General features: G+C 45.1%; 1 protein-coding gene across 2 annotated transcripts in view; it reads right to left on the reverse strand.

The window, feature by feature from the left end:
• sgk1 (serum/glucocorticoid regulated kinase 1) overlaps nucleotides 1–8,288 on the reverse strand; it is a 100,900-nt gene extending 92,612 nt beyond the window's left edge. The window contains exons 1-2 of one of the 2 annotated variants that reach the window (XM_038799392.1): nucleotides 8,059–8,288; nucleotides 7,805–7,975 (exon numbers count right to left, since the gene is read on the reverse strand). In XM_038799392.1, coding sequence (XP_038655320.1) covers nucleotides 7,805–7,873 — 69 coding nt within the window. In that variant the 5' untranslated portion in view covers nucleotides 7,874–7,975; nucleotides 8,059–8,288. Of the gene's footprint in view, nucleotides 1–7,804 lie in introns of both variants that reach the window. The other variant, XM_038799390.1, reaches the window with a different exon arrangement.
• Between the last annotated feature and the right edge of the window lie 18,073 nt (nucleotides 8,289–26,361).

The raw sequence follows: 26,361 nt of genomic DNA on the forward strand, positions 1-26,361 counted from the left end.
TACCCAATTACTTTTTCCAATTAAGGGGCAATTTAGCATGGCCAATCAACCTAACCTGCACATCTTTTGGGTTGTGGGGGCAAAACCTACGCAGACATGGGGAGAATGTGCAAACTCCACACGGACAGTGACCCAGGGCTGGGATTCAAACCCAGGTCCTCAGCGCCATAGGCAACAATGCTAACCACTGGTCTGGCCTGCATGCGTCTCCACATGAGGTTGACTTTTAACTGCCCCCTCAAGGGCAATGAGGGATGGGCATTAAATGCTGGTCCAGACAGCAACAAATCCAATGAATGAAGAAAACCTGTCACCCATTGTATATTTTGCCAGTTATACATGCAAATGTATTGTGAAAATATGGTTGGATCAGCATTTATTGCCCATCCCTAATTGCCCTTGAGGGGGCAATTAAAAGTCAACCACATGTGGAGTCACATGTAGGCCAGATCAGGTAAGGATGGCAGATTTCCTTCCCTGAAGGACATTAGTGAACCAGATGGGTTTTTATGACAATCAGCAATGGTGTCATGGTCATCATTAGACTTTTAAAGCCAGATTTTTATTGAATTCAAATTTCACTATCTACAGAAAATATCAATATAACCATATGAACGAATTGTTGCATCTGTGCGCAGAATGACACAGCTCCAATTTTGATAGTGAAAATATAGAAATGCATAAGATAGTGGTATGATTGCTGAGTGCATTGGAGTGCAAATATATTATGCCACACAGTTAGAACATAGAATTCCTACAGTGCAGCCATTCAGCCCATCGAATCTGCAATGACCTTCTGAAAGAGCACCCTACCTCAGCCCACTCCTTCGCCCTATCCCCATAACCCCATCCAACCTACGCATCTTTGGACACTAAGAGTCAATTTAGCACATATTTGGATTGTGGAAGGAAGCCGGAGCACCTCGGGAAATCCACGCAGACACGGGGAGAAAGTGCAAACTCGACAGTCACCCGAGGCCAAAATTAAACCAGTCTTTGGCACTGTGAGGCAGCAGTGCTAACCAATAGGTTACCCTATTAGTGGCTGGTCTACCCTATTAGTGGCTGTGGACATGTTTCAAAACTTGGCTCTGGTTGAACTGCTGTTGCACGATACAGTGTGTTAAATGGAGTCAGACCTTTCCTCACAGGAAAGGCGAAAAAGATTAGTCCGAAATCATGCTCAGAGCAACTGCTGCCATCCTACTTGGGGCCAGTTCCTTGTGGTATACCGTTGCATGGTGTAAGGATTCAGAAGGATAAGAAGAAAACAGTTAAATGAAAAGGTTGTCATGCTACGGTGTCAAGCTGGAAAAGGAGATGAATGGAAGACATGAAAAGCTGGTTCCAATTACAATGTGTGAGACAGTCTTCAATTCTTTTACAAGGGGCAGTTGTTTTGAACTGTGTCCAAGCACTGGCTTTTGAATCGTTCCCCAGCTGGAACAGAGCAGATTTCTGACTTAGTTCCAATAATATTCAGCCACAGGAATAGGTCAGGAAAATCATACCCTGAAAAATATATTCCATATGTGTCCTTCAGCTTCGGAAACATTTGCTACCAAAAGAGACAAAAAACTATTATTGTGCTCTCGATTCTAGTGAAAATGAGCAATGAAGGAATGAAATGTGTTGATTGGTTTTAACCATTGCTTCCAAGAAAACTGTTGGGAACGTTGAGTCGATATTTACCTTGGGAGGTTATGGAAATGACTGACACACTGAGCTCAATGGAACTGAAAACTGAAGTGCAGGCAGGATATTTATCTGGTGGCCTAGCAAGCATCAAACAGTGTAGCAGTCTAATAAAAAGCCAGATCCACAAGGGGTGCAGATGATGGGCATGATTTAGTGACCCCGTTCAACACAGGCGCAAATCCCACAATAGCTGCTAAATCTCGCAAGAGGGCCAAAAGGTTAGCTGGATTGGCCATGCTAAATTGCTCTTAAGTGTCCAAAATTGCCATTAGTGTTGGGTGGGGTTACTGGGTTATGGGGATAGGGTGGAGGTGCGGGTTTAGATAGGGTGCTCTTTCAAAGAGACAGTGCAGACTCGATGGTCCGAATGGCCTCCTGCACTGTAAATTCTATAATTCAAATGGGATTTGCACCAGCGAGATCTAATCTTGATATCCTCCCCACCCCCAAAAGTGACATAATCAAATTCACGCCCCAAATGGAGCATAAATCTAATTTCCATAAATGTAAATATACTTCAATATAATTAAAGGGCTTTGTGCTGTAGCATCCTTCCGCAATCCATCCTCTTCCTTGCCGGTGTGATGTCATGCAGGCACAAATCACTACTTTAGAACAGTACAGCACAGAACAGGCCTTTCGGCCCTCAATGTTGTGCCGAGCAATGATCACCCTACTCAAGCCCACGTATCCACCCTATACCAGTAACCCAACAACCCCCATTAACATTATTTTTTAGGACACTAAGGGCAATTTAGCCTGGCCAATCCACCTAACCTGCACATCTTTGGACTGTGGGAGGAAACCGGAGCACCCGGAGGAAACCCACGCACACACGGGGAGGACGTGCAGACTCCGCACAGACAGTGCCCCAGCCGGGAATCGAACCTGGGACCCTGGAGCTGTGAAGCATTGATGCTAACCACCATGCTACCGTGCTGCCGTTTATCAAAAGCAAAAACAAGTCATGATGACCACACCGGGGACACGGACATTCCTGGAGGCTGAGGGACAAGTCTGTGCAATGCTCCCAGCACCCTCACAGTGCCCCCTGGCAGTGCCAGGGTAGTGCCAAGGAGTAACATGAAGGGGGCAGTGCCAAAGGGGATCTGGCAAATGAGCAACCCTCCTTCATGGGGGGGTGAGTTCCCCTTATGTGTGGAAGGGGGAGAGGGAGAGCCCCAGTGCCTATGAGGAAAAGGGGGATATGGCTTTAAAGCGGGTGAGTGCCCACAATAGTAACCCCACCCAACCTTTTTGGACACTAAGGGCAATTTAGCATGGTCAATCTACCTAACCTGCACATCTTTGGACTGTGGGAGGAAACCGGAGCACCCGGAGGAAACCCACGCACACACAGGGAGAACGTGCAAACTCCGCAGAGACAGTGACCCAAGCCGGGAATCGAACCTGACTCACTGGAGCTGTAAAGCAACTGTGCTAACCACTGTGCTACCGTGCCGCCCAATCACTGCAGTCTTCCTATTGTGGCTTCTTGCATCTCCTCAAGAGATGCAGCTGCCTAGATCCTAAATTCTGGAATTCCCCCCTTAAACCTTCATCTTTCTACCTCGCTTTCCTCTAATAAGACACATCGTAAAACTTAACCTCACCTAATATTTCCTTATGTGGCCCGGTCACATTTGGTCTGGTAAAGCTTTTGTGCAGGAGTTTGAGACATCTGACTCTATTAAAGATGTTATGCAAATTTAATTTCAGCGCCGATCGGCATGCCCTTTAAAGATGGCACCCCTATCTCTGCGGAACCGGCCTGACCACCCCACCAGACTGATGCCGCAAACCACGTCCCCAGGTTCTCTGTGCACTGAGTGCGAACTGAAAACTCATCCAGAGGAATACATGTTGGTCGTCAGTCATCCAGATTTGGGAACGCAACCCCCTAGAGTACAATGAATGATTCTGAGAACCATACTATGGGAAGGACTTATTGGCCTTGGTTAGATTGCACATTATGTGGACTCCAAAGGTTAAAGTATGATGAGCGATTACACAAACTGGGGTTGTATTCCCTGAAGTTTAGACGGTCGAGGGGTGATTTGATTGAAGCTTTTACATTGATAAGGGGAACAGAAAGCGTTGGAAAAACTATTGTTGCTGGTTGGGGAAGCTGGTGCTGAGGGGCATTGTATAAACATTGGAGCCACCTTCCAGGAATGAAATTAGAAAACACTTCACACTCAAAGAGTTTGAAATTCTCCTCCACCGATGGCTAATGATGCCAAATCAATTCTAGATTTAAAACCTGAGATTTATAGATTGTTGTTCACCAAAGGTATTAAGGAATCTAGGGTAAAGAGAGGTATATGAAGTGTTGTTGAAGATCAGCCAGGATCTCAGTGAATGGTAGAGGAGGCTCGATGGGCTGTTTCTGTCATCCTATCTTTCTAATTACTTCCAGATTCTCACCTTGATTGCAAGTGATAGGTCCCCTTGGAGATTATTCACCTTTTTTCCTTTCCAAGATTTAATATGAGATTGGGTTTTTAATATAAAAACACAGCGCGTTTAGCTAGTGGAAAGATGCTGGTTCAGGTTGCCTGACAGCATAGAGGATTGTGATATTTTGTTTATTATTTGTAATCAATGAATACATTAAATCTTTAAATTTAAAGATAAGCTTTCATTCCTGAACATCAGAGGGGTTGAGGTGTTCTTTCTAGCTGCTGTTGACCAGCTCAGTCTTTAGAAAAAATGTGGCCATACTACAAAACGCATGCCTTAATATTCCTACGAGCCAAATATAACGGTGAACCTCACGTCGGTGGTAGGTAAATTATTGGAGAGAATTCTCAGGGCAGGATTTATACCCGTTTGGAAACAAATGGACTCATTAGCGATAGACAGCGTGGTTTTGTAAAGGGTAGGTCGTACCACACTAACTTGATTGAGTTTTTAAAGGAGGTGATAAAGATGATTGAGGGGAGGGCGGTAGATGTTGTTTACATGGACTTCAGTGAAGTCCTTTGACAAGGTGAAGTCACACGGGATCAAAGTGAGGTGGTAAGATGGATACAGACCTGGCTTGGTCACAGAAGGCAAAGGGTAGCACTAGAAGGGTGTTTTCTGAATGGAAGGTTGTGATTAGTGGCGTTCCACATGGTTCGGCGCTGGGACCTCTGTTGTTTGTGGTATACATAAATGATTTGGAGGAAAATGTAGCTGGTCTGATTAGTAAGTTTGCGGATGACACCAAGGTTGGTGGAGTGGCAGATAGTGTTGAGGATTGTCAGAGATACAGCAGGACATAGATAGGTTGGAGACTTGGGCAGAGAAATGGCGAATGGAGTTTAATCTGGACAAATGTGAGGTAATGCATTTTGGTAGGTCTAACATAGAGGGGAAATATACCGTAAATGGTAAAACTCTCAGGAATATAGGAAGTCAGAGAGATCTGGGCATTGCAGGTCCACAGATCTTTGAAGGTTGCAACACAAGTGGACAAGGTAGTCAAGAAAGCATACAGAATGCTTGCCTTCATTGGATGGGGCATAGAGTATAAAAACTGGCAAGTCATGCTACAGTTGTATAGATCCTTGGTAAGGCTGCACTTGGAATATTGCGCATAATTCTGGTCACCATACTACCAGAAGGATGTGGAAGCTTTGGAGACGATGTAGAGGAGGTTTACCAGAATGTTGCCTGGTCTGGAGGGTGTTAGCTATGTGGAGAGGCTGAATAGACTCGGACTATTTTCATTTGAAAGATTGAGATTGAGGGGCGACCTGACAGATGTCTACAAGATTATGAGGGGCATGGATAAAGTAGATGGGCAGGCACTCTTTCCCAGGGTGGAGGGGTCAGTCACCAGGGGGCATAGGTTTAAGGTCCATGAGGTGAAGTCTAGAGGAGATGTGCGAGGCAGGTTTTTTTATACAGAGGGTGGTGAGTGCCTGGAAGGCATTGCCAGGGAGGTTGTGGAAGCAGATACATTAACAGCATTCAAAAGACATCTAGACAAACACATGGATAGGGTGGGTATAGAGGGATACGGCACAAGGAAGTGCTGAGGGCTTTGGCAAAGGTTGGTATCATGACCGGTACAGGCTTGGAGGGCCGTAGGGCCAGTTCCTGCGCTGTATTGTTCTTTGTTCTTTGTTTAATCAGGGTGATACTTATTAGGGATGTGAACTATTCTATTATAAAGCACAGCTATAGAACAATGTAAAATTCTTTATTAAAGATGTAGCAATATATAATCATAAAAATAATGAAACATTACCTGGATTATTACAAGTATTTATAAATGTTACAAAGCCAACTAAGACATGGGCAAGAATTCTCCAGAGGTTGGGGTTCTCTTTTCCTGCTGGTTTCCCGACGGTGTGGGGAGGCTTCAATGGAAAATCCCATTGTTTTTTTAAAATAAATTTTAGATTACCCAATTATTTTTTCCAATTAAGGGGCAATTTAGCGTGGCCAATCCACCTACTCTGCACATTTTTGGGTTGTGGGGGCGAAACCCACGCAGACACAGGGAGAATGTGCAAACTCCACACGGACAGTGACCCAGAGCTGGGATCGAACCTGGGACCTCAGCGCCGTGAGGCGGTTGTGCTAACCACTAGGCCACCGTGCTGCCCTGGAAATCCCATTGTTGAGTGGTGGGAAGAGAGAAACCGGCTGGCAGCGAACGGTGCGCTATCAGGAAACACACAGATGGGGGACCGGAGAATCCCGCCTCAAATAATAGATCTGTTAGGGGGAGGTTTTGTGGTGCATTGGGCAGTATCCCTGCCTCTGAGCTCAAAACTCTGGGTTCGGGTCCCAAGGAAGGTGTGTTCATGACGCGGCTAACAGGTTGAGTATCAAGATCTGTCCAGCACACCAATGACAGGTGGGTGAGACTTCTGGTCAACCATACTTGGTGCAGACTGACACCCCCCTCAAGTTGAAAATCTCTGATGACAAGCTAGTGACCTGCTTCAGGGAAAACCTCACTATGGGAAGAGAAAGAACAAACAACAGGGCCCTCATCTCCATCTTTGCTCTCAAATGCTTGTGCCAATATAGAAAAGCATGTCTGTTAATAGATATGATTTTCTATTATTACTGGTGCCGCACAGCACTAGGTGATTTATTGATTATGCATGGACAGTCTTCTTACTCCTCCAGTGCTATTTGACATTACAATGAGGGTTCAAGTCAAAAACAACAAGGCAGACCCACAGTGACCAACTATAATTGGATTGGACATCACTCTGATATGTCTTTACAGCATTCATTCATGGAAACAGATGTAAGTGACAGTGATGCTTTCATCTGAAATATGAAGAGTAGACTAGCAAAGACATGAAAGTTCTTCCCCTGGAACAAACCATTTGAATATTTCATTCATAGGTTTGAGTGCAGCTAATTCATAGTTTATGAATATGAAGAGAAACCCTGCAGGCATTCATACAATTGCTTCTTTAAAAAAAATGCACATCAATTCTTACAATGATATCCATGCATTAGCCTGAAACTCAATCACATAAGCCTAAAAGATCATTGAATGTCTCTAACATTAAAGAAGGGCATGCAGAAATAAACGACACTGAACGCAACAGTGTGCTAGGTCAGGCTCTGCTCTGTTTTAATATTGTTTCTTTTAAATTATGCACTAAAACAATTTACACTACAGAGGTCAATATTCAAATACAGTTATGTATCAGTTTATTTTTTTGCTGCAGTGAACAGCAGCATTGGGGTTATCAAGTTATCACGAAAGCTGCAACTTAATTATGACCTTAAGATCATAGTAAATAAGTTACTCAAAATGAAGAGTTTCTAACATTCAGAAGTTGTAATATGGGAGCTTTTTCGAGGAAAATGATTTGCACAAATCAATTTGTACAAAACCTAGTTCCAAATAGGAATACTGCAAACTGTCAGGGAGGTTTATTTTTTAAAAAAAAGCAGATCCTTAATTTCAAAAGACACTTGAAACTAGTGGCTTTTGTAACTCTATCCTTTGACATTTATATTTAACCCGGTTATTCTGATCCAGTATCTTGGCTGTCAGATTAAAGCTGTGACATTGAGATAATTGCTCTTTCAGGGGAGCTGTGGCATAATAAACATGAATCGAAACATTAAATCTTCTTACCCGTTTTTTTAAAAACTGAAATGCGGAGCATTTGGTGACAGAAAATCCACCTATTGTCTTGGTTCTCATCTTCAGAAGCCTGCAATGAAACAGCCACTCCAGGTCCAGCAGCTTGTTAAATCTGCTTAGTCAGTACATCTGCTTTTCTCCATTCTCCACGCTAACAGTCATCTGTGAAATAAAGGGGAAGTGCTCAGCAGTTGGTAACGGTGGGACTCCCTGAAGCCCAGGTGATTTTTTTTTTGCCGCCTCACCGCTGTATTGCATCAGTCTCTCATTCCACTCTTCAGTCTCAATCTGGCAGTCTGTTAAGTCACAGCGCAGAGTTCATTATGAAGTGAAATCACTATGCATTCGAGGATGTGCCAGTAAAGTGGTTTTATCGCCTCACTTTTAGTAGGCAATGCAAATGAAGGCAGTTCAGGCTTTCTTGAGACCTGTACTGCTTATCTCATCATGCTGTGCTCTAACCAAGGATCCAGCTCCTCAGCCTCCTGCGGGGCATCTTGTGAGCCTCTGAGGTGAACGCGCGCGAGCAAAAACAACAACGAGCTGGCAAAGGGACGCCACAACAAGAATACCATTAGTGGAAAATTCTGGGAAATGCTATTAGATTCGCTCAAACACCATCTGTAATCTGTCAGCGACGTATTCTAAATGGTCCCTTCGTCTAGCAGAATTTCTCTATTGTTCCAGGCTTTGAGAAATATAGTGCTGGGATGAGCATAGCATTTCTTTGAGCAAAGAGATAGTTTTACCAGAATATATCCTATGTGACTAAAGTATGACAACTGTAATATAAGTCAGCCTCTTTTTTCCAATTACAAACACATCAGAAGGTCAGGTATACTCTGTTTCTATGAACTCTCTTTCACACTGAACCTAATTTGTACTCTCGCAGCCTCACTTCCTCTTTCTGGAATAACTAGAGACAATTATTATAATACTGCTCAGCCTGTTTACACTCTCTCAAATAATAAAGTATTCTATGATGGTCAACTGGAGATTTAAAAGTGAGCATGCACAGTTATTTTGGAACACTGCGCAATTTTACTGGAAGTTTAGCGTGCATAGTAATGTAAATTGTAATCACAAGGGGCAGCAGGGTAGCATGGTGGTTAGCATAAATGCTTCACAGCTCCAGGGTCCCAGGTTCGATTCCCGGCTGGGTCACTGTCTGTGTGGAGTCTGCACGTCCTCCCCCTGTGTGCGTGGGTTTCCTCCGGGTGCTCTGGTTTCCTCCCACAGTCCAAAGATGTGCGGGTTAGGTGGATTGGCCATGCTAAATTGCCCGTAGTGTACTAATAAAAGTAAGGTTGGGGGGGGGTTGTTGGGTTACGGGTATAGGGTGGATACGTGGGTTTAAGTAGGGTGATCATGGCTCGGCACAACATTGAGGGCCGAAGGGCCTGTACTGTTCTATGTTCTATGTTCTAAGATTAAGCGAAAATCTTCAGATCTGGCATGATTCAACCAGTTCCTGATTAAGTCACTATAGTAAGGTTCAGAATTGAATTTACGATTCTTGGGAAGGTACATCCTAATCTTGGAAGAAATTGGCTGATATTTTTAATATAAACCTCCATGGGATATGTGTGTGTCAGTGGCAATGCAAATATTTATTCCCCATCCCGCCCCACCAGTTTTCTGGCCCGGTGCACCCCCGCCAGCAGCGGGATTCTCCATCCTGCCAGCTGGCCAATGGGGTTTCCCATTGTGGGCAGTCCCACGCCGTCGGGAAATCCCCGGGCATTGGTGAACTGCCGACGCAATGGAGAATTCCGCCAGTGGAGAATCCAGCCCCCAATGCCATTAAAGGAATATCAATACAGTTCCAAGTCAGGGTGGTGTGCCACTTGGAGGAGAACTTGCCGAGATGGTGGTGCTGCCCTTGTCCTTCTAGGTAGTAGAGGTCACCAGTTTGGAAGGAGATGTTGAAGGAGATTTGGAGAGTTGCTGCAGTATGTCCTGTCAATCAAGCAGTTTGGTCAGTCCTGGATGGTGTCGAGCTTTGTAAGTGTTGTTGGAGATGCACTCATCCAGACAAATGGAGAGTATTCCATCACACTCCTGACTTGTATCTGGTACATGAAAACAATCCAATAATTTTATAGTCACCATTACTGATATTAGTTTTTTGAATCCCAATTTATTTAATTAATTGAATTTAAATTCCCCGGATTTGAGATTTGAACTCATGGCTCTGGTTCATTAACTCAGCTTCTGGATTTCTAGTACAGTAGCAATACCATACTCTATGCTACAGTGCCTCATGAGTTAGTAATTACACATGCGCATGCTCGACTAATTGGCGAGCATAGGTTCTGCCTAAGCTTCATCAGAGATGACTGCAAATTCAGGCAACTTAGCATTACAGAGAACGGGAATGAGAATTGAGTGCAACATCTGCTCCCCTGAATATTTTACCAAAATTAGGCACACATAATGGGCAGCACGGTAGCATGGTGGTTAGCATAAATGCTTCACAGCTCCAGGGTCCCAGGTTCGGTTCCTGGCTGGGTCACTGTCTGTGCGGAGTCTGCACGTCCTCCCCGTGTGTGCATGGGTTTCCTCCGGGTGCTCCGGTTTCCTCCCACAGTCCAAAGATGTGCGGGTTAGGTGGATTGGCCATGCTAAATTGCCCGTAGTGTCCTACAAAAGTAAGGTTGGGGGGGGGGGGGGGTTGTTGGGTTACGGGTATAGGGTGGATACGTGGGTTTGAGTAGGGTGATCATTGCTCGGCACAACATCGAGGGCTGAAGGGCCTGTTCTGTGCTGTACTGTTCTATTCTATAATTGACATTTCATCACAGGGTATTCTGTCAGGTTATCATACAGAAAAATAAATTACATTGATTTTAAAAATGGATAATGCAGTGAGTTGGAAGATTGGGGCAAAGTTGATGGTTGATGCCTACTGCTTAACTAGCATTAAAGGAGCTTCACTTTGCGGCTGACTTGAGATTTCATAGAACATAGAACAGTACAGCACAGAACAGGCCCTTCAGCCCTCGATGTTGTGCCGAGCAATGCTCACCCGACTTAACCCACGTAACCCAACAATCCCCCCATTAACCTTACACTATGGGCAATTTAGCATGGCCAATCCACCTAACCCGCACATCTTTGGACTGTGGGAGGAAACCGGAGCACCCGGAGGAAACCCACGCACACAATGGATGCCCAGGTAGGAAAAACCTTCCATTCTTACCACTGGTTTCCTCAACTTGCTGAGTATTGCAAAACAAAAATCTTAATTTAGCTTGCCCCACAAAACACAGATATGATCACTTCACATTGGTTCTTTTGACAATTTACGCATCTTTAAATCTTCAAGGATGTTGGATCGAAAAAAGTGGAAAAGACGTTCTGACAGGTAGATTTTCAGTCATCCTACACCAGAAGCCTGATGGCTCTGTGTCCAGTATCAAAGAGAAGGCCTAATTTCAGGTCCTCTATTGACAAGTGCCAATTATGGTAATGAGCTCCCATGCTAGACTCTCTTCCACTTCAGACAAGGTTCCACCCACAGCGATCTGTTCACCGATATGCGACAAAGGGAGAGATCTTTCCACTTCACACCAGCAGGATCTTCTAGTCTTGCCGATGGCACACCCCTGCTGTGGGTTTCCCAGCAGCATGGGGTGGATTCAACAGAAGCTCCTGTGGACAGAGGAGGACCAGAAGATCCTGCCACCTTCCACTGCCAAGAAGCATGCCATGGGAGGCCAAAGAATCTCACCCATAGACACACCTATTTGAAAATCGCCCTGGCCTACTTTGAAACTTGTCTTAAAGCAGGATTGTTACTTATATTTATTTCGCTTGAGCAATAATTCTTCTGATGAAGCAATTCTGGCTTCTTGCATTGGTGCTGCAGAAAAACAATGATGGAAATTCTCTCGGAAGATCCAATATACCGTAGACCTGGATGAAATTGATTAACTTATAAGGGCATATGCCATGTGGATGTAAATATTGTTCTACTGGATATATCTCTGCTGTAAGACTGCAAACATGTCAGAATTGTCCTTCGGTACATTCATTGGCAGATGTTTGAGAACCTGAGTTCCCTCCTGAAGGCAATATCTGTTCCAAAACAATTCTTTCCCTTGTTCCAAGAAAACAATATAGATCCACAGCTGGAATGGATGTTCCTCTTGCTCCCTGGGAAGTTCTATTTGCTGGTCTTCAATAGTGTATTGTGCTTTACTCAATGAGTGTGTCCTCTTCCAATCACTGACATCACCCTCTCACTGCTTCAACCTGTATTGGTGCTAGGGCAGCTAGATTGCCTGTTGCACGGTTTTACCAAGTTCCTGACTGGTTGTGCCACTACTTCTGCCCTTATATTCTGACCTGACATTTGTGCTACCACTATGAGCGCATCTTTCCCCCTTTGTGACATCACTCAACGTCATCCTTGCCTCAGCTCATCTGGTGCTGAAACTCTCATTCATGCCTTCCTTACCTCTAAATGCGACCAGACCAACACACTCCTGACTGGTCTCCCACATTCTACCGTCCATTGACTTGAGATTAATGCTGCCTGTATCTTAACTCGGAACAAAAGCTGTTTGGCTATCACTGCTGAACTCGCTAAAATACGGGCCCAATCTAACCAAACTAAAACTGATTCCGTTCGGGCAGCGATTAGCGGGATCGTTCCCGGCGCTAACAGCACACTTGTCTTTTTTACATGCCCCGGCAAGGAATGCTCCCCGAGCCACAGTTAATGTAATTTCCTGCTTTGAGGAACTCCGATGACTAGAGCCCCTCAGTGCAGGAAAAGGTAGGGGCGCCATTATCTCTTGACCCCCCAATGCAATCCCTGGACTCACTTCTTGGGTGGTTTTAGCGTTCCCACGCCTGACCGCATATGGGAAGGGTACGCTTGGGTCTTATTCCTGGCATGGGCACAATTCCAGCCTGGAATGCTGGCAGTGCACCTGCCATCCTGGCAGTGCCATCTCATTACTCTGGCAGTGCCCTTGGTGACACTGTCAGGGTGCCCAGGTGACACCTTCAGGGTGCCAGGCTGACAGTGTCAAAGTGCCCAGATGGCACCAGTAGTGCCAGATGCCATCCTGCAAGGAGTCCGCCCACCCAGGAGCCTCCGATCACCTGAGAGACCCCACAAGTACCATTCCGCCTGGTCCCTGTTTGTGTCCTTCCAGCTCTGCTGCTCCCTATCGGGGATTCACTGGGAAGTTTTTGGTTCTCCTCAGACTGAGTTTGTAACCGGAGAAGACACTGAACTTGCTGAGGAATCCTGTTATTGTTCCCATGCTGGCCAAGGGGTTTGAAATACAGAGGAGTAGGTCATCAGCGAAACTCTGCTTTCTTCCCCCGACCCCCCCCCTACAAATACCCATCCACCACTCTGCCAATCTAAGGGCGATGGTCTGTGGCTCGATTGTCAGTGCAAACAGAAGGGGAGATAATGGGCATCCATACCTCGTGCCCCTATGTAGCCGAAAGTACTCAGAGCTGATGGCATTCATCTGTACTTGCCGTAGGAATGCTGTACAGGAGCTTCACCCATGCGGTGAACCCTGCTCCAAATCCAAACCATTCAAGAACCCCAATGAGGTACCTCCATTCTACTCGATCGGAGGCTTTTTTGGTGTCCAGAGAAACAATCACCTCTCTGGTGTCCTCGCCCTGGATTGGGTCATTATTACATTCAGCAAGCGCCTGATGTACACAATTAGCTGTCAGCCCATGACAAACCCGGTCTGATCTTCTGCGATCACATCTGGCAGGAAGCTCTCCAGGCGCCTCGCCAGAGCTTTCACCAGAATTTTTGCATCAGCGTTTAAGAAAAAGATAGGTCTGCACAATCCACACTCTGTCGGGTCTTTGTCCTTTTGGGGATCAATAAGATTGAGGCCAGGGGGAGCATGGGCGGCAGGACCCCCTTAGACAGTGAATCATTTAACATATCCTGCAAGTGCAGGGCCAGCGCTGCTGCAAATATTTTGTAAAAGTCTGCCTGGAACCCATCCAGTCCAGCGCTTTCCCTGACTGCATGGAATTAATACACTCTGTCATAATATACACACAAGTATATGATGGTGCATAGACAGACACTGACTGACACACTGAATGACCAATCAACACACAGAACACAGCAGCCAATCACCAGACAGGACACAGTCACTATAAAGCCAGAGGGCACTAGTTTTCCCGCTCTCTTGGGATGCAGCCTCTGAGACAGCCAGAGCCCTTAATCAGTAGCACGAACATCCACTATATGCTAGCAGGATAGTCTGGTCAGGTTAGCCTCAGGTCTCCAGTCAACTCAACATAGTGTTAACGCACAGTGCAAGTATATTTAACAGCTCATAGTTCAATAAAATAGAGTTGTACTTGTACAAGTGTTGGTAGCCTGTCTCTCTCAATGCTCTGGTAAATGCAGTCCTCACAGACCCAGCATACCCAACACATCATGGTACCAGTGTGTGATGTTAGAGTTTGACGGACCTACGCTGAGATAGTCTGCCTTTGACCAGCGATCAGCCATCCGGTAGCATGGACAGCGTCCGCCCTCCCCCGCCGCTCCGCATCACCAGCAACCTCGGTGCCAACTGGAAGATATTTAAGCAGAAGTTTCAGCTGTACCTCGAAGCCACCGACCTTGAAGCCGCCTCAGATGCCAGAAAGATTGCTCTCTTTCTCTTCACGGCCGGGGACCACGCCATCCACATTTTTAACTCCCTCACATTTGCTGAAGGTGAGGACAAGTCCAAGTTCAAAACAGTCCTGCTGAAGTTCGACAGGCACTGTGACATCGAAGTCAACAAGAGTTTTGAACGCTACGTGTTTCAACAGCGTCTGCAGGGTAAGGATGAACCTTTTCAATCTTTCCTAACCCATCTTCGCATCCTCGCGCAATCCTGTAAATACGGCTCCACCTCCGACTCCATGATCCGCGAGCAGATTGTTTTCGGAGTGCACTCGGACCCCCTACGCCAGCAGCTCCTTAAAGTGAAACAGCTCACCCTCGCTATAGCCATCAAAACCTGCATACTGAATGAGCACGCTACTAACCGGTACTTGCACATTCAAGCGGCAGAGACGGCACGGCAAGGCCCCCACGATGCGGAGCGGGTGCTGGCCGTAAAACAGCTCCAGGGCCAGAGTCTGGATGAGGGCAGCCATTTCACGCTCTTTTCCTGGGCTCCTGTGCATGTGCGCAATGACCGAAGGGAGGTCGAAGACTGAACTGCGCTGGTGCGCACAACGTATGACTGCACCGCTCATGCGCGGTGGCGCAGAGCGTCCTGACGTCATGATGTGCAACAATTGTGGCTCCTCCCACTTAAAGCGGCAATGTCCCGCAAAATCTCGACGCCGTCTCCAGTGTGGCATGCTTGGGCACTATGCAGCCCTGTGTAGGTCTGTTCAAACACCTGCCTCCCGTCACTCCCAGCAGTAGCGCAGCAATGTCCAGTCCGTTCAACAACCAGTTACAGATTCCGACTCCGACATGGTTCCAGACCCCGACGTCCAGGATCTCAAATTCCCATTCCGGGTGGGCATCATTACCAAGCATACGATGCTTCCCAAAAAAAAGCCGAGCCCTTCCCAGTGATGAGCATTGATCCAGATGACGAGTGGTGTGCCATCCTTACAGTCAACCAGAATTCGTCGCCCACCACAGAGACTGAATTTACGAATTGATTGTTTCGTTACCTTGGTTCTTCATTTGCTCATTTGTACATACTGTTATTTATATTCCATGTTTTGTTACATGCAGGATTTTTGATTATAGTCAGGATCATGCTCACATACTCTGTATATAGTCAGGCACATTCACATACCACACTATTTATACATTTTTTTCAAAAGAGGGAGATGTCATAATATACACACAAGTATATGATTGTGCATAGACAGACACTGACTGACACACTGAATGACCAATCAACACACAGAACAAAGCAGCCAATCACCAGACAGGACACGGCCACTATAAAGCCAGAGGGCACTAGTTTTCCCGCACTCTTGGGATGTAGCCTCTGAGACAGCCAGAGCCCGTGATCAGTCCTCGCAGACCCAGTATACCCAACACATCACACTCCACAATTTCTTTCAGCCCCAATGGTGCTTCCAGCCCTTGTTTCCTGTTCTCCCCCATACCCGGTATGTCCAGTCTGTCGAAGAATTGCTTCATCTCCCATTTCCCCTTCTGGAGGTATACAGGCCTCGGTAAAAGTTTGCAAAGGCCTTGTTCACCTTGTTCGGGTCTGCCACTATCTAACAATTTCTGTCCCTGACTTGCGCCATCTCTTTCGTGGCAATTAGTTTTCTTAACTGGTGTGCAAGCATGCGGCTGGCCTTGTCTACATGTTCATAGAAGGGCCCCCATGCCTGATAGAGTTGGTGGACTGCCTTCCCTGTGGACAGCAGGTCAAATTCCATCTCCAGCTTTTATCTCTCCGGCAGTAGTTCCATGGTTGTGGCCATGGAGAATTGTCGATCCAGTATGGAGTCGATCAGCTGCTGCCTGTCTGCCCTTTCTTTCCTGTCCCTAAGTGCCCTATAAACTAAGATTTCTTCCATGTACCTTCCTTCAGTACCTCTTCAGTACCTCCCAAAACATGGAGTTTGAGACCTCCCCATTTTGGTTGCACATTAAATGGCCACTGGCTACTTCCTTGTCTTTGCCATTTCCACGTGCAATCTGTTGCAACCAGCGATTGGCCCTCCCCCACCCTATTCCCCTACTCCCCCTCTGCTTTTCCCCTGTACTCTACCCTTGCACACCCCCCTCCTTATCACCATCTATGTCACCCCTCCTCCCGTGGCTTGTCCCTATCCCTACACCCACGGTCCTCTCTTTATCACACATTTTTTTCCCCCATTAATTCTGTTTTCCCCCCTCTCTCCTGCCAGGCACTCCTTCCCTCTTGTGAAGTGTGCTGCAAGCTCCTTTCTCACTCTACCTCCGTACTCTAGCTTGTTCGTTAGTGTAGCAGCTCCCATAACAGATGGATTGCCTGATTTAACCTGTCTGCCTCTCCCCTCCTGCCCCTCTCCTCCACACCCCTGCAGGTGGCCGCCACCATCCCTCTCAGCTCCTTACAGCACACATTCTGGCCATTGCCTTCTCTTGCTGCCCTGTCCAGTCCATTTTTCTGGACAAACTTGTTGACCTCCTCCGGGACATCAAAATATGGTACATGACCCACCGTTTGGCAGGGTAGAGCATGCCAAACTGCACCCCACTTTTGCACAGTGCAGATTTTGCCCTTTTGAATTCTGCCTGGTGCTTGGCCAGGTCAGCACCAATGTCCTGGTACAAGCCAATGGAATGTCCTCCCACTTGCATCCCCTCGCGCTCTTTGGCCACCTCAGGGTCCACTCTTTATCATGGTACCTGTGGAACTTCACGATTAGGGGCCGCAGTAGGGGCTGGTTTAGCGCACTGGCTTTTAAAGCAGACCAAGCAGGCCAGCAGCACGGTTCGATTCCCATACCAGCGTCCCCGGACAGGCGCTGGAATGTGGCGACTAGGGGCTTTTCACAGTAACTTCATTGAGGCCTACTCGTGACAATAAGCGGTTTTCATTTCATTTCAGTTGTATCTCCTGCCCTGAGCTGCTGCTGGAGCGACCTGTGGGCACGGTCTAACCCTGGGAGCTTGGCGAAGCCATCCTTTCCGACCAGCTTCCCGAGCATCTCTGCCATGTATTCTGTGGGGTGTCTCCCTTCTGTTCCCGCCGGCATCCCCTCAATCCTCATGTTTTGTTGGCGCAACTGGTTTTCATGTTTGTCAACCTTGTCCTTCAACCCTTTCTGGGTCTTTATCAGTATCGCCACCTCAGCCTCGAGTGTCGCGATATGGTCCTCTTGCTCCATGGCGGCTTTTTGAGATCCTGTGCCATCAAGTTCTGGGCCTCTAACCTTCATTTCATTTTGTCCATCCCTCATGGTGGACTTGTGTCTAAAACAGAAATGACAGGCTTTGATAGGCTTCTGATAACATTTGTTATCAGACTATTAAATAATACTGTTGGACATTAGCGCTGGAGAATAATATTCTGTTGCCTTAGTATTATCCATTTTTCCCCCATTTATCTATTTCAATCTTTCTTTTCTTAAAAATAAATTTAGAGTACCCAATTCATTTTTCCGATTAAGGGGCAATTTAGCGTGGCTAATTCACCTAACCTGCACATATTTGGGTTGTGGGAGGGAAACCCACACAAACACGGGGAGAATGTGCAAACTCCACACGGACAGTGACCCAGAACCGGGATTGAACGTGGGACTTTGGCGCCGTGAGACTGCAGTGTTAACCACTGTGCCACCATGCTGCCCCTGTGATCGAGCTTTAATAAGTAGCGTAAATAAAAGTTAGCTTCATTGATGTACTTAGCTTCTGTGATCTTTGTGAACACTAAAACATCCATCCTGATAACAGAAACGCAAAGAACACCACAAGGCATTCCTTAAAATCTACCTTTTTGATAAAATGTTTCATCACCTGCACTAATGTCTCCTTATGTCGCTTTGCGCTAAACTTTGTTTGATAGCACTACTGTGAAGCATCGTGGAATATTGTACTGTGTTAAAGATTCTACATAAATGCTAATTTTTGCTGCTGTTCTGTGAAACAAAGAGATATAGCAACAAGCTGAACATGGAGTGTTCCTGAAAGCACTGTGGGTATTCCTACACTACATGGACTGCAAAGGTTCAAGAAGGTGGGTCACCATCACTTTCTCAAGGGAAAACTAGAGAAGGGCAATAAATACTGGGTCTAGCCAGTGACACCCATACCCCACTGGATTTCTCACTGTGGCTGTAACAAATGAACAATTATATTGGGACCATGGCTTGCATGAATGCTTATCTTGGCATCTCTGGTCCAATAGAATGTATTTTCTTTATTTATTCCCAGATCTGGCTCATGGTGTTAACTTGTGAAGTAATTTCTTCCCGAACAGTTTGAACCTCTATTTTTAGGTTGCAGCTTTCTGCCTTGAAGAGGGATATCTTACTTCACACATTTCTCTTTTCAAGACCTCCAATGAGTCATGGGAACATTGATCACACAGGACAGGAATTGATAATTTGGTCTGTTTAACGAGTGACACGATAAAAAACAGAAAGTATAGTCCTCTCTATAGTCCTCAAATCACTTTTTTTTAACCAAATAACTGTTCAGCTCCTTAAAATTACTGATAGCAACAACTTTGACCACCTCTTTAGGAAGATCATTCAAAACATTCACAACTCTCCATGTGAAGGGCAGCATGGTGGCGCAGTGGTTAGCACTGCTACCTCACGGTGCTGAGGTCCCGTGATTGATCCCAGCCCCGGGTCACTGGTCCGTGTGGAGTTTGCACATTCTTCCTGTGTCTGCATGGGTCTCACCCCCCCCCCCCCAACCTAAAGATGTACATGCTAAATTGCCCCTTAATTAGAACCAAAGGAAAAACATTTTAAAACTCTCCATGTGGAACAGTTGTGTCTGATATGATTCATCGTCAGCTATCCAGCACTAAGTCCCAACATCCCTAGCATATTTTCCAGGGATCTCATTCTAACGAAGGGGAGTCATAAATTCTTCTTCTGTACCTACATGGACATGCAAAGCTCCTAACCTCCTGGACTCAGAAATCAGGCTTATTCGTCAGGACTGTGGTTGGAATCATCTGCTCCTTGAGTATTTAGCATTCTCTTTGGGCACCCTTTTCATGGCTGAGCAGAAAATGGATGCTCACTGTTTCACATAGCTGCATTAGTAAATTTCCTATACTGTAGTGAAGCTGCACAGGACATTAGGCAGATCAGCGCAATTATAATAATAGCTCTCAATCAGCCTCCTAAATAACAGGAATGAAAAGCGTGAAAAAAAGAAACAGAACACAACTTTCTTACAGATAAACAACACGTCCATATTTTACTTTTCTACATTCATTGTCTAAGTCATAATTATTTCCAAATTCAAGTGCCTTGCTGTACCCATTAATAGTTTTTTTTTAAATTTTCCGAATGTGCTCAATTGTTATCTCATCAGCTACAAGATCACATAGAAAATACACATCTCTGATTAACTAAGCTATATATTCAAATAGGTTTCCAACCTTACTATCCTTTGAATCCTGATGAGCTGCAAGGCCAAATCATTTGGGCTTGGTATAAATAAATACTGGAATTATGGGTGTTTCTCAGGGTAGCAGAGTGAGACAGACTATAAAGATTCTTTACCAACACTTAACTGAGGAAATAAGGACAATCTGATACCCAGTAAAACTCAGGTTTGTGGGTGTCCAACCCTAATTGCCCCTGAACCAAGTGACGTGCCAGTCCATTTCAGAGCAAAATGGCTGTTAAGCATGAGCCAGATTGCCATGGGTCTGTAGTCACATGTAGGCCAGACCAATCAAGGGTGGCAGATTTCCTTCAGGGGCTGTAAGATTTGGATTCAAGAACATTGGTGAACCAAATGGGTACTTACAACACTCATTGATGGGTGTCACGGTCACCATTATTGATCCAGTTTTATTAATTCAATTTAAATTTCACCAGCTTCTATGTTGGGATTTGAACCCATATCTCCAGAGCATTAGCCTAGACTTCTGAAATACTAGTTGAGTGACAATACCGCTACACCACTTCAGTGGCTTGAAGCAATTCCAGGAATGAATGTATCTCTATCGGTCAGAGGGCGTGACCAAAGCTTAATTGGATCTTAATTTGCACTATTGGTCAGAGGAAATCAGGACTGAAAGAATCTTGATCAACCTTAGACAGCAGTATCATCAGTATAATTTTGGTCATATATCTGTAAAATGGCACCAGCTCATTACTAATCTTGGCTTAATATTACTAACAGAAGAAGATGTTTGAATGCAATTTTATGCTTTGTCAGCTCAATTATGGCACGAGGACTGAGAAAGGTTTCTACAAACTGCTGAATATTATGAAGCATGGAGAGAGATCTATTTGCCAACACCACCACCATCCCTACCCACTGTCCCCTCCACCCCCACCAACACACCAGCCCAGAAAGTTTATTTTATAGGATCACTAGAGCTGTATCAACAAGTAGATTTTAGCACGTGCTGGCTGAGACAGATTGCACCAACAGAGCATTCTATTTTCTGTCAAAATTCATGGTAGGTTAACTGGGATTTTATGATTTGGATTACACAGGGTGAAGCAGGCTACTGAATGCCACTAGAAACCAGAAGGTGGGATTTTCCAGACTCCCGAGGCATGTTTTCCCACAGCTGAGCCGGCTTTCCATTGGCCACCAGCGGGATCTTCTGGTCCCGCAAATGTCTATGGAGTTTTGTGAGGCTCACCCATTCCACCACCGGGGAACCTGCTGCGTGGGGCGGGTCGCCTTTTGGCAGGACTGGAAGATTCTGCCGGTGGGAAGGGCTGGAAAATGCCACCCTGAGCATCCAATAGGAGCAGCCTACTTCATCGATGCTGCCTGATCTGTTCCAATGCCAGTGATTTTTACTAATATAACTGCAGCGAGAGAACTCAAATGAGACCAAAATTGGGCAAAGTTAGGATTGAAGGGAATATCACCAAGCCTGTGTTTGTCTGAAAAACAAAGTTTCAAATCTTTATTGAAAGCCAACTTAAATTTTAAAATACTCATTTTGTAATCTTTAGCCTTTTTCCCTCTTATTCTATTGGTGCTGTGGTATAATAAACATACTCTCTAAATATTTAATGCATTGTATTCTGACTTACTATTTAGTATTTTGTAACCTGAAGATAAAGTAACAGTTCCTAAATAAGTTATGCATGTTGCAGCCTGTTCCCAAATGAGGCTAAAGATCCAGGGAAGAATTCTAACCTCCAAGTGCAGTGACTGTGGGTTGTAGGAATTTTAAGCATAGCCACAAACTGCTTCAGACATGCATGTTTAACAGAGGTGAGTTTGGTGGTGACTTGACTAAGCTGCTCACCAGAGTCAGCACAGCTATTAAGGCAGAAGGAATGGTAATTAGCACAACCACTTACCTCATTACCACATGGCAATGAAGTGGTTTTGAATCAAATTGAACAGACAATTGGATATTGACACCTCAAGCACAGATTTTCTAAGGCTGGGGAAATATGCCAGTCAATTGAAGGCGAGATTGAGCAACAATCTATGGCGGTTTTTAGAGTTTCAGATTCCCCACTAACAGCCTCAATGTGTACAGTTGCTTCACCAACAGAGATTTTTAAAGATGTTTGGGAGCTTTCAAATGGACAAAATCAGGGTGGGCGTTGTCATGGTTAACTTTGAGAGGACATCAGACAAGGAAGACAATTATAGCAATGTCGTGCTATGGTGCACAAGAGAGAGGTGCACTTTATCACAAAGGAGAGCATAGAGAATAGCAGACATGGGAGCAACAGAGACCCGGAGGCTATGGAAGCATTATCTGCACCAGGAAGTCACTGACAAAGGCTCAGTTTCTTTCATTTATCTCAAGTGCAATGTTTCCACAGGTTCAGGTAGTGACAGCAGATGGTTGCAGAGTCCTGCAGTCTCCTGTAAGAAGGAAAACTTGGTCCTACTGGACTTAGTGGTCACACATTACCCAATTTATTACTACAGTATTCAAGTTGGATGGCAGTCTTTCCAGTATTTGTCAATACCTGACAAAATCTATTATGTATCCCTATCATTCTGGTTTAGGTTTAGGGGCTGGTTTAGCTCACTGAGCTAAATAGCTGGCTTTTAAAGCAGACCAAGCAGGCCAGCAGCACGGTTCGATTCCCGTACCAGCCTCCCCGGACAGGCGCTGGAATGTGGCGACTAGGGGCTTTTCACAGTAACTTCATTGAAGCCTACTCGTGACAATAAGCGATTTTCATTCCATTTCATTTTCATTTCATTTCATTTCATTCAACTTCTCTGTGATGGCCCTGTTTGCAACTTAGCAGAGTTTGGAGAAGATTCACTTCTTGATGGGGATTCTCCATAGCTGTCTTTGCCACCAGTGTCTCCACATGCTAACTTGTGAATTGTGATTCACTGGGTGAAATCCCAGCCAGCTCCCTAACTGGAGCCACCAAAGTGCAAGTACATGCGATGGTACATATCTGTATGTTCTGTACCTGTGCACTCTCAGAGGACTGAGCATCTCTGAGGAATCACCCTCTTCTAACTCTTGAATAAATCTTGCTGCACACATGAGGCTATAGAAGATAAAAGAAAAGCATATGAATTTGTCAAGACAAAATAACAATCTTGGTAATGATTGTGCTCAGACTTCTCATGATTCTGTCATTGGCAAAGTAAAGTCAAAGTGTTGTCAAAGATATTTTTAATACTGTCACCAGACATCTGCCAGTTTCCAATCTCTCCATCATTGATTAAGTGGGATGCAGATGTCCCACTTATCCCCATGGCATCCTCCTTTGCAACTGTGAGCTGAATAATTTGTGACTTATCACCTCCCGTTCTGTCCCTCTCACTTGTGTTTTACTTTGCCGTTACCTGCAAGGAATGAGAAATCTGATCTAGGGGGGAGATAAAATTGTTTATTCACTCAGGGATGGAGTGAATTCTGTGAGGTGACTGAGTTAGAAGGATCCCATTATATCAGTACGGTAGCACAGTGGTTAGCACTGTAGCTTCACAGTGCCAGGGCCCTGGATTCTATTCCCGGCTTGTGTCACTGTCTATGAGGAATCTGCACCTTCTCCTCGTGTCTGCGTGGTGCTCCGATTTCCTCCCACAAGTCCTGAAAGACGTGCTGTTAGGTGATTTAGACATTCTGATTTCTCCCTCTGTACCCGAACAGGTGCCGGAATGTGGCGATTAGGGGATTTTCACAGTAACTTCATTGCAGTGACAGCCTACTTGTGAGAATAATAAAGATTATTATTATTATCAGGTCTGTGGTGAGTAGAAGTGGCTGGACACAGGAGGTAGTGATGAAGAACATAGAAAATGAAGGATGGATGCTGAGATGGGCATTTCACACAACAGCACGGTGATCAACAAATGTACATCTTTTCGCTAACCTGGTGAGGTCATCAAACTGCTTACCCCGCACCCCCCACCCATCCCACACCCCTCCTGGCAATTGCCTTTGCATCAATATCAAGGTGTCACATTCAATATTCACGGTAACTATGTAAGCCTTCCGTAAATGGAGTTGAATATCAAGCATGAATGAAAACACATATTAAGGTAGTTTTGGGGGGTCATATAGGATCGTATAATCCCTACAGTGCAGAAGGAGGCCATAATAATAATAATCTTTATTATAGTCACAAGTAGGCTTACATTAACATTGCAATTAAGTTACTCTGATCACACTAGTCATCACACTCCGGCACCTCTTTGGGTACACATAAGAACATAAGAACTAGGAGCAGGAGTAGGCCATCTGGCCCCTCGAGCCTGCTCCACCATTCAATGAGATCATGGCTGATCTTTTGTGGACTCAGCTCCATTTTCCGGCCTGAACACCATAACCCTTAATCCCTTTATTCTTCAAAAAACTATCTATCTTTATCTTTAAAACATTTAATGAAGGAGCCTCAACTGCTTCACTGGGCAAAGAATTCCATAGATTCACAACCCTTTCGGTGAAGAAGTTCCTCCTAAACTCAGTCCTAAATCTACTTCCCCTTATTTTGAGGCTATGCCCCCTAGTTCTGCTTTCACCCACCAGTGGAAACAACCTGCCCGCATCAATCCTATCTATTCCCTTCATAATTTTATATGTTTCTATAAGATCCCCCCTCATCCTTCTAAATTCCAACGAGTACAGTCCCAGTCTACTCAACTTCTCCTTGTAATCCAACCCCTTCAGCTCTGGGATTAACCTAGTGAATCTCCTCTGCACACCCTCCAGCGCCAGTATGTCCTTTCTCAGGTAAGTAGACCAAAACTGAACACAATACTCCAGGTGTGGCCTCACTAACACCTCACACAATTGCAGCATAACCTCCCTAGTCTTAAACTCCATCCCTCTAGCAATGAAGGACAAAATTCCATTTGCTTTCTTAATCACCTGTTGCACCTGTAAACCAACTTTTTGCGACTCATGCACTAGCACACCCAGGTCTATCTGCACAGCAGCATGTTTTAATATTTTATCAATTAAATAATAATCCCTTTTGCTGTTATTCCTACCAAAATGGATAACCTCACGTTTGTCAACGTTGTATTCCATCTGCCAGACCCTAGCCCATTCACTTCATCTGCCGAAATCCCTCTGCAGACTTCCGGTATCCTCTGCACTTTTTGCTTTACCGCTCATCTTAGTGTTGTCTGCAAACTTGGATACATTGCCCTTGGTCCCCAACTCCAAATCATCTATGTAAATTGTGAACAATTGTGGGCCCAACACTGATCCCTGAGGGACACCACTAGCTACTGATTGTCAACTAGAGAAATACCCATTAATCCCACTTTTGCTTTCTATTAATTAACCAATCCTCTATCCATGCTACTACTTTACCCTGAATGCCATGCATCTTTATCTTATGCAGCAACCTTTTGTGTGGCACCTTGTCAAAGGCTTTCTGGAAATCAAGATGTACCACATCCATTGGCTCCCCGTTATCTACCGCTCTGGTAATGTCCTCAAACAATTTCACTAAATTTGTTAGGCACGACCTGCCCTTTATGAACCCATGCTGCGTCTGCCCAATGGGACAATTTCTATCCAGATGCCTCGCTATTTCTTCCTTGATGATAGATTCCAGCATCTTCCCTACTACCGAAGTTAAGCTCACTGGCCTATAATTACCCGCTTTCTGCCTACCTCCTTTTTTAAACAGTGGTGTCACGTTTGCTAATTTCCAATCCGCCGGGACCACCCCAGAGTCTAGTGAATTTTGGTAAATTATTACTAGTGCATTTGCAATTTCCCTAGCCATCTTTTACAGCACTCTGGGATGCATTCCATCAGGGCCAGGAGACTTGTCTACCTTTAGCCCCATTAGCTTGCCCATTACTACCTCCTTAGTGATAACAATCATCTCAAGGTCCTCACCTGTCATAGCTTCATTTCTATCAGTCACTGGCATGTAATTTGTGTCTTCCACTGTGAAGTCCGACCCAAAAAACCTGTTCAGTTCCTCAGCCATTTCATCATCTCCCATTATTAAATCTCCCTTCTCATCATCGAAAGGACCAATATTTACCTTAGCCACTCTTTTTTGTTTTATATATTTGTAGAAACTTTTACTATCTGTTTTTATATTCTGAGCAAATTTACTCTCATAATCTATCTTACTCTTCTTCATAGCTTTTTTAGGAGCTTTCTTTTGCCCCCTAAACATTTCCCAGTCCTCTAGTCTCCCACTAATCTTTGCCACTTTGTATGCTTTTTCCTTCAACTTGATACTGTCCCTTATTTCCTTCGATATCCACGGTCGATTTTCCCTCTTTCTACCGTCCTTCCTTTTTGTTGGTATCAACCTTTGCTGAGCACTGTAAAAAATCATATGGAAGGTTCGCCACTGTTCCTCAACTGTTTCACCATAAAGTCTTTGCTCCCAGTCTACCTTAGCTAGTTCTTCTCTCATCCCATTGTAATCTCCTTTGTTTAAGCACAAAACAC

Source organism: Scyliorhinus canicula, chromosome 6 (assembly GCF_902713615.1).
Source record: "Scyliorhinus canicula chromosome 6, sScyCan1.1, whole genome shotgun sequence".
Taxonomy (NCBI): domain Eukaryota; kingdom Metazoa; phylum Chordata; class Chondrichthyes; order Carcharhiniformes; family Scyliorhinidae; genus Scyliorhinus; species Scyliorhinus canicula.